The following is a 9,668-nucleotide window of genomic DNA, read 5'->3' as shown; positions in this document are numbered from 1 at the left end:
TTAGTTGGCACTTTATTTTTCCATACCTTACTCCATGGTCCAGAGATTTCCCCTGGAAGTTCCTTCACTTTCCTATTGTACAATCTGCTGACTGACAACATACCATCATGATTGTGTTTCCAAATCATTACATCAACTTCCAGATTTGTGCCCTTGAAATCATCTAGTGTTTGTAGCATCTCGGCTACTCTCCCTATCTCCCAGTCATTTAGTAACCTTCTGAAGCTGAAATTCCATCCTTGTTCAGACCATACCTCATTTACCATTGCATCTTGAGACGCGCTGAGGATATATATATCCGGATAGGAAGACATCAAGGAATCCTGACCAATCCAGTGATCTTTCCAGAAAAGAACCTTGGTCCCATTCCCCACTTTGTATCTAATATTGTGCTGTAGTTGACCCCATAAATTTCTGATAGTTCTCCACACCGAGACACCATACGGGATATTCACCATATTAGAAACCCATGGGCTATTCTGGCCGTACTTGTTAGGAAGATAGACCAACTTAATATATGTTGGGATGATATTGGAGATAATTATTCTTGTGACTTGGGTAAAGTCTCGACCCAAAATCGGGTAAGTGCCCCGATAGGTAAGCCAACCCAAAGTAACAAAACGAAATACGAAAACTTGGAATTAACATATAAGAATCATAATTAGTCATAAAACGATATAATTTTAAAAAACTCATAAAATATGCGGCAATAGATACAACTCTTCCCAAACCTAGTGTTACTAGTACAAGCCTCTAAGAGTGTCAAAGTATGATAATAACTACTACATTGTCTTTAAATACGAAAGACATGGACAAAACAAAAGGACATAAGAGATCCAGGAACTGTGGATCAACCAAACAGCTACCTCGTACAAACGTGCCCTCCGTTTCATGCATAATATTGGGGACATGTGCCACTCTGTTCCAATACATAATATTGGGCAGGCGTGCCACTTCGATCCTTATGAAATGCAATGCATAATGTGCATGCATGCAACTCAGATCCCAAATCCACAAATACACATTTCAAGGCAGTGCATTCATAGAGTAACGCAATCCTACAATCTTTGCCTTTTCAATGTCTCAGCCCATATAAACACTTCATATCAACCCAAAATACAGTTAGGATCACAGCTATCACAAGATATTACCATAATTCGACTCTGAATCGAGAGTAAAGTCATCAACTAGCATGTTCCTGAGTCAAAACAAGTCACAAGTTTGTCAATCATGCTATTAAGGCAAGGAATCAACCCAAACTAGTCAGATAATCACATAAACCCATACATGGCACCGGTACTCACATAAATGCTCGTCATCTCATTTACACAGATCCCCCATTACCCATTACCGATATACACAGTCAACAATACACTAACACTTTGTAAAGAGTCAAAGAAAGCCTTAACTTGCCTTCAATAGAAGTCTGAAAAGTCAAATTATGGATTTTCCCTTCCTCAAAGCCTCTGAACGAGCCCAATCTGGTCAAAAAGTAATCTGCATAAGTAAACGAGTCCGTAGGCACTCATATTGTTATACTAATATTCCGGGTTCAAAAAGTCGAGCCCGAGTCCACCAGGGAAAAACGGGATTTTTCTTTGAAAATCATGTTATCCATGACATAAGAAACTTGAATCTAAAAATTCATATAAAATGGAGTTCAAATTGACCTCAAACCATCAGAATACGATTTCTTAACCTTAAGTTTGAAATCTCCAATTTCTATGCTCATACGCGGTTTAAACGGTGAAATAATCAACAAATCAGTAAATAAATGCCAATTAGGAAGTGAAACTTGAATCTAAAAATTCATACAAAATGGAGTTCAAATTGACCCTCAAATCATCAAAATACGATTAAATAACCTTAAGTTTGAAATCTCCAATTTCTATGCTCATATGCGGTTTAAACGGTGAAATAATCAACAGATCAGTAAATAAAATACCAATTAGGGAGTTAGATTCTTACCCTCGCGACAAAAAATCTCGAATTGCCTCCACCATTGCCAAAAGATCATACTTTATACACCTAAAGCCAACAATCGATATTCCCACATATATAACCATGAATTTAAGTATGAAAGTAGTGGGTATTATTGCAAAATGACTAAATCTGGATTGTAATCATGTACCAGTTGATCATAGGAGAAAAATGCTTCGAATATCACTTCAATTGGAGCTCCCTAAATGTTGAAAATACCAAATAGAAAAACAGTATGAGATTTTATCTCAGCTATTTCTGCTTCCGCCATCATTTTTTCTGCACCAGTGACATTGTACCTGCGGTGCCACTTCTGCACCCCGATTTCGTGCATGTGGTCTGATTTTTGCACCTAGGGCTTCGCGGATGCAAACCTATTTCTGCTTCCACGGTCGCACCAGTACCAGTACCAACACCAACAACCCTTCAAGACACTAAAATGAGCATATCTACCTCATACGAACTCGAAATTCCATTCGAGCTCATCTTCCTCAAATATTGACTTTGTTCAGCCATTTCAACTTTCCAAAATGATAAACTCATCCAAATCTCGTCCAACCACTTTGGGAACCATGACACCTACCCCCGCAAACCACAAATATTATACTGATGCTACGGGAAGGGGTAAAATAGGCAAAACACGGCAAAAATCATAAAATGACTTTGAGGGTCGTTACAAAATACTTTCATTTGATAGCCTGTCCCTATCATAGCACACTTGCTAGTCTAATACTAATAGTGATGACTATAACTTTGTATTCTATATGGTGATTTTTGACATTCACTGAGTATTACCGTTAATTGTTTCTCCCAACACATTACTATGTGTTTCTTTCATATTAATCTTGTGGATCATTTCTTAGCTAGGACTAACTTCTGAATTTGCTGTTACTAAGAGAATGATACCATGGAGGCTGAATTTGAGGAAGAATTACTTTTGGAGGCTGAAAATGCCTGGGCTCAACGTGAATGGTCAATTCAGCATGTTCTGTTTCCCTCCCTCAGGCTCTTCTTCAAGACCCCTACTTCCATGGCTACAAATGGAACTTTTGTTCAGGTAAGTAAAACTTCTCTTCTTCGTTGCCATCTCTTACTTTACATTTTTTTTCTATCAAGATTTAGTGTCACAATCTTTCTCATTACTATATTTCCAGAGGAAATGAATAGGAAACCAAAAAATGAAAAGGAGTGAAAAAGCATAAATATTCGGTGTAGTCTTTTCCAGGCAGATATCTCTCTCCACCTGCTCCTTCCCCGTCTTTCAACTGTTCTTTTTGTAGATGTTATCTTGAGTCGCCCATGTTTATGATATTGATCATCTATTGTCTTATTCTAGGTTGCATCACTGGAAAAGCTCTACAGAATTTTCGAGAGATGTTAAACCTAGGAGAATTTTGATGTGGCCTCCTTGAAGCAAAAGGATGTACAAATGTACAGTTTCTGATTTGAGAAGGAAATTCCCTGGCCCCTACCCCCAAAGAATCAAAATATGAAAAACTGGTACAAGTTCTTTTTTGGTGTGAAGATGGTCAGACTTGTCATAGTACACAACCATCCCCCTACATCAAACGTTTTATTGTGCTCGCGTTCACTGTGAAAAGAAGCAAAAATGGAAGGAATACATTTTGTCTCTTTTACTCTATTCCATTAAACTAGTGGTGAAGACATCATGTTATACGCAAGACGTGAGTTAAGCAAATAGGAGCCAAGAAAATTGGAGGCTAAAATTTACTTTTCTTGATTACTCGATAAACCAAAGATGCCAATAAACCTAATCTCTACTGAAAATCAACATGGTAAAAACTGAGAAAATATGGAAGCAAGATGATGGAGTTTATTTTACCGTTGTTCCAGGGATATGGGTATAGAGTGAATTCTATATTTCCTTACTGGGAAAGTATTCTTATTATACACAAAAATGATACTCCATGAAATTTGTGTTGGAATACTATCATAACAACTAAGTAATCAACCAGGATTACTTGCATATAATATATTTTACACATTTTAATCAAACATAAAGTTGATACTTTTTTCTTATTATTATTTTTAAAATGTGATTGTGATCGTGAATTGAACATTCAAGCTTGAGCAAAAATCGACCACAAGATCATTCGCCAATTTCACGGCTACTTGAATAACATCAAAATTGCAAAATCTGTGTGGGCGGATTTTCCATGTAAAAGCCATATCAAATCTTCCTATATATTGAATAAATTTATCAAGGGTTATTGCTGGATATAATCACTAGTTATTGCTTATAACTTATATTAATTCTCCATTTAAATTTACATGTTACATCGTATAGAATTGAAAGTTTGGTTCTTCAATTAGATGTCTCTTGGTTTCTTGGAAATTAAAAAAAACGTTCCAATTACCAATACTTATATTTGAGGCCAAAAACTTTTAAAAGATCTATGCTCATATCCTTAATTTATTTGGCATTTTTATTCTCAAAAGGCCAACCCTATTTATTGCAACAAGTCCAATATTCCTAAACTTTCTAATACTAGTAAAATCACTCTCTTTGCGCGAGAATTTACTATCGCAGAATTTATAAAATAATACTCAAAACCTATGAGTAATTAAAACTAAAACACTATATTATCTTACATACAAGATTACGTAGTAACAAACATTAATAATGTAAAGGAAGATGATAATTATCATTTATCCTTCAATCAATCATCTTTAATTTGATTTTATAATTTATCTTTTTGCTTCCGGGAAATGTTACTATTTGATATTTTTAGGGATTTCAATGAACATTAACCGGAGATATTAAATTTTCTAATAAATAAATAATCGTTGGTGAAGGGATAAATAAATTTTAAAAGGATGAAAAAAGTGAACAAATATTCTTATTCTAACGAGTAGAAAGTTCAGCCCTACCTTTTTCTTTACATATATCATTTTACATTCCCCATTTAAATGTATTATAAGTAATTATTAAAATAAAAAATTAAAGGGAGAATGTATCATATTGGACAACAATTCAACTTATTATATATACTTGAAAGGGAAAAATATTACACAAATTATTTAGTTTGTTTGAGTGTTTTCTAAAAATCAACATTCCAGGGCGATGAAGTTCAATTTGAAACTACACTTCTATTCCAATCGCAGTGTCCAGAAACACATCTATTACTTCAAGAAAAGTATTGACAACTTACAGTAAACTTGAGAATTTGTCCATATTTTAATATGAGCAATTAATTTAATGTGATTAAAAGAGGCTCCAGTCTAGTCATATTCCTCTATAGGTCATCCGGCACATCCTTGAACCCATGACAAAAGTTTATTAATTCTTGTCTTCTTTTCCTGGTTCACTTCACACATCAAGGTGCGACAAAGTTTTTAAGGTCTTTATGTCCTTACAATGGCATGTCAAATTTGAATTTTGTCTTCAAGAAATGGTAGTATAGATCTTTAAGGAGTTTTTTACTGTACCTTTAACAATTCCAGTAGAGAAAACTTATGCGAATACTCAATTAACGTGTGTTATTTAATCTGTACTAACAAATTCTTATCATAATAACTTTGCAGAAACATAAACAACAAAGCATAAATTAATGACTATAAAAAAACATACCAGGGTATGTAACAATAGAATGAAACAGAAAGGAAAAAGTCGTACACGAATATTTAATTGTGCAAAAGAAGAAGAAGAAGTTCAGAATTCTTCGTTGTTTTAAAATGAGAGGAATTTCCTCTATTTATAGATAACTACACATTTGTAGTGTGAAAAAATATTTATTGTGCCTTATCGGAAAGGTCACGACTCTTTGGAAAAGTTACAACCCTTCGGAAAGGCCATAACATTTCATAAAGTCACAACTTTTCATCAAATTCGCAACTCTTCATAAACATTACAACTTTCATAAAAGTCGTAACTTTTCATATAAGACGCAACTTTTCATATGTAACGACCTGATTTCCATCGTTAGGGAAAAGCCAATGGGGAAAGAATTGGGGTCAGAAAACTTTTTGGTAATAACTTGGATTTTCTCAGCCTAGTCCAGATTTGGAAGACATCAAAGTCTGTGAGGTCTAGGAAAATCTGGTAGCAATTGGGTGATCTAATTATGAATTTGATCACATGAGTGGATAGATAAGTCGTTAAGAAACCCGTACGACTTTACGGAATTGAATTCGGGCGAGTAGAACTCCCGAAATTGAACTTAGCGTGGAAGGTATTTTATGAGTGTCGTTGGTTGAAGGTGTGTTGTGAAATGGGGGTCTTGAAATTATTAAAATAGCTCACTGGTTTCGTGCAAGCCGCTGGGGCGGGATTTCTGCCGCCAAGGCAGGGTTGCTGTGGCGGATTGAGTTCCACTGTGGTAGGACAGACGCGACTTAAGTCAGAAATAAAACCCCAAAAACGTTTTATTCCGCACTTTTCGACTTTGAGAGCTAGGAGACGACCCTAGGAGATTTCTTGAACGTTTTCACCATTCTTGAGGCTAAAGGTAACGATTTTACTCCCCAAAATGTTTCGATCCGTAGAATGTAAATTCATGAGTAATTATCGATGGGAGAGGGTTTTGATCTAGAATTTATGGTGAAAAAAAATCCTAAATTGGGTATTAGAATTTTGGGTTTGGTCTAGGGTTATTGGGTTTGTTATAATCCTGATAATTAGACCTTTGTTTGTTGATCCTTGCGTTAATTGTATATTTTAAGACCACGAACAAGCGAGAAGAATCCGAAAATGAAGATTCAAGTGCCTTAGGGGATTCAAGCTTGGATTCGAGGTAGGTGATGGTTGTGATTTCATGTTGGTGTGATATATGTTTGTAATTACTTCATTATGATACATGCATGTATGCGAATGTTGCATTATTGATCACCCTAATTGTAAATGAGGATAATTGAATAATTGTATACTATGAATCACCTCTTGTTGTATGATTGTGAGAATATACATTGTGATTGTGATTGTGGCTTGTTGAATGGGCGGGTGTCACGATCCGACACACTAACTGGGATTGGTTGCCACGTTTCGGTATAAACATGGGATCGATTGCTACGTTCCGGCATAAACATGGGATCAGCCGTTCCGGCACACTAACTTGGATCGGGTACTACGAACTGGTATGCTAACAGTTTGAGTTTGGGTTCCATGAGAGGACCATTGAATTAGGTTCCCTGAGAGGACCATTGAATTGTGCTGTGTATATACTTGTGATGATTATGTTCATATCTAATGATGGTTGATATTGGAAGACTGTATGTTGCTCTAAATTGATAACTAATGGGTATTATTGAGAATGTGGGATGCTAAATTGATCCTGAAAAGATGACTACTTTTGTATATGTTCGGTATATGTCTGTTTTATAATGTTGTGGTTACTTGCATGTGCTTCACTTATTGGGACAGCTGTGTGATCCTATCAGTACACTGTGGTTGTGTACTGATACTGCACTTGCTCTTTCTTTGTTGAGTACAGGGCATCTTTAGGTGGGTATTGATAGACCTCAGCTAGGTGACTATTGAGTGTGACCAGATTCAAGGGTGAGACAGTTCTTTCGGGCTACCATGTATCTTTCTTGTTTAAGTCCACTCTTTTCGGACTCAGACTAGTTATTTAAGGTGTCATTTAGTTTTGGGGTTGTACCCCTTGTTCTTAGACTTGTCGTCAGTAGAGTTTTGGTACAATGACTTTCAAGTTCTAAGGGTTGTTCTTCCGCATTAGTTTGGTTAGTTGTTTGTTAAAACCTTTGGAGTTTATGGGGACTCCGTATTAATTATATAGTTATTTGAACCTGCTTCTGTAGCTTTAAATGTGTATTACTTGGTCAAGTTGATTAGTTGGGCTGTAGTTTTGGTTTTCCCATCGGAGGGTTAGTGTGGGTGCCACTCGCGACGGTTTGGGTCATGCAAAAAGTAGAACCTTTCATAAAAGTTACAACTTTTCATGAAAGGGGAAGGCTAGTTTTGGAAATAAATAAATTAAAAGGAAATCATGGTCTGTGGTGGCGCCACGTAGGCAGGCCTAGGATTCTCTTATATATGTATACTAGGTAAATTTCCCGCGCTTCTGATACGCTCAAATTACACCTCCCTAAAGAAGTATAAGCGATCGTTATCAAGTAAAGAACCCAACTTGTAGGTTGGGGTCGATCCCACGAGGAAAATGGTTTAGATTTTACTTTAACCAACAATTATATTCAATTAGCCAAAGTACTTCCAGAAACAAGAAATAAAAAGGGGGGGATTTGTGAAACAAATTGTAAGAGTTTAGTAAGTAATCAATAAACAAAAGTTAATTTCGGGTTTTTATCAAGATGAGAGAATTAACTAGGGTATCCGTGTTCACCACAAGCTCATAACGCAGTAATTCTAGTAAGCTCATAACGTAGTAATTCTAGTAACCGCAATTCTTTCCTAGTGTATTACATGCAAAGTGATAAGTTAGGTATCTCTAAATCCTTGGTCCGGCATCTAGAGAATTTCACCCCGCACCTTGATCCGGCTACGTGTGTATAATTTACTAACCCTTACCTTTACCTCATATTAGACATCATAATCGATGTTTGGCTTAGTTATTACTTCGCACCAATCGACACTAGCCTATTAGATAGTATCACACTAAATCTATGTTGATAATTCTTTTCTTGTTGATTACCTCCTTGATCCGGCAAGTAGCAACAAGGCGAGTTCTAACGCGTGCACTCGTTAAAAAGACTTTTAAACGAAAGAATTATCAATGCATGCAAAACACTATTCAAGAATTACTTATTTACTATTCATACTTTGTTAATCGCTCATGGATCCCACAACCCTAGTTGTGAAGTTTAGTTACCCATAATAGCAAGAACACACTTCATAATATTAGATGAAGAAATCATGAACTTACGTAGAGCGAATAATAAACCCAGAATTTCAACTTGAATTGCAAAGCCAAAATCTTCAAAACGAATGTAGAAAATCAATAATTACTAGGGTTCCAACTTAATCTCCAAAGTCACCAAGTAAAACTAGAATAATAATGTCTAACCCCCAAAAACGAGGTTTATATGCCCTATTTATAGAAAACAAATCCTAAATTAAAAGGGAAACGAATTAAGGAAAGTTTTGTTCAGGTACGCGTCTTCAATCCACGAGACCGACTTACGGACCGTCGATGGATCTACGGTCCGTAAGTCCCTTCCGTCAGTCAGGACTTAGAAAATATTTCAGCTTCCAAAAATCAGCTTCTCTGAAGCAAACGACGGACCAACAGTACGTACCATATATCGATCTACGATCCGTCAATCCCCTTCGTAGCTCCAAACTTAGAATTTTCAAAAATCAGGTACTGGAACCCTCGCAGTATCACTCTACGGATCAACAGTACGGTCCGTAGATCAATCTACGGACCGTCAATAGACGCCGTGGTTCCACACTTGGTCAGATTTCCCTGATTTGTCCTCAATACCATGCCTGCTGATCTACGGTCATAACCTACGGACCGTGAATGGACCTACAGTCCGTAGATCACCTCCGTGAATGCCTTTCTTCTACATTTCTTTCAGCTGTCTCCACACTTCCGCGCCTGAATGTTTTTCCTGCGAAACATGATAAAAACACATCAAAACCAATATAAAAGGGCCTTAGACACACACAACTTGTAAGTGAAACATATTAGAAATACCGTAAACTCACGGTATATCAACACCCGCAACTTAAATTCGTTGTTTGTCCT

At 36.4% G+C, this 9,668-nt stretch overlaps 1 protein-coding gene across 1 annotated transcript in view; it reads left to right on the top strand.

Annotated features, from left to right (window-relative positions):
- Nucleotides 1-3,617, top strand: part of LOC102592720 (DNA mismatch repair protein MLH1) — a 38,874-nt gene extending 35,257 nt beyond the window's left edge. Inside the window, exons 15-16 of the mRNA XM_006338816.2 lie at nucleotides 2,877-3,037; nucleotides 3,317-3,617. Of these exons, the coding sequence (XP_006338878.1) occupies nucleotides 2,877-3,037; nucleotides 3,317-3,361 (206 nt within the window). The 3' untranslated portion in view covers nucleotides 3,362-3,617. The remainder of the gene's footprint in view (nucleotides 1-2,876; nucleotides 3,038-3,316) is intronic.
- The last annotated feature ends 6,051 nt before the right edge of the window (nucleotides 3,618-9,668 follow it).

The sequence above is a fragment of the Solanum tuberosum genome, unplaced genomic scaffold (assembly GCF_000226075.1).
Source record: "Solanum tuberosum cultivar DM 1-3 516 R44 unplaced genomic scaffold, SolTub_3.0 scf00006, whole genome shotgun sequence".
NCBI lineage: Eukaryota > Viridiplantae > Streptophyta > Magnoliopsida > Solanales > Solanaceae > Solanum > Solanum tuberosum.
Note: the sequence above shows the minus strand (reverse complement) of the source record. Positions and strands in the feature narration are given on the sequence as shown.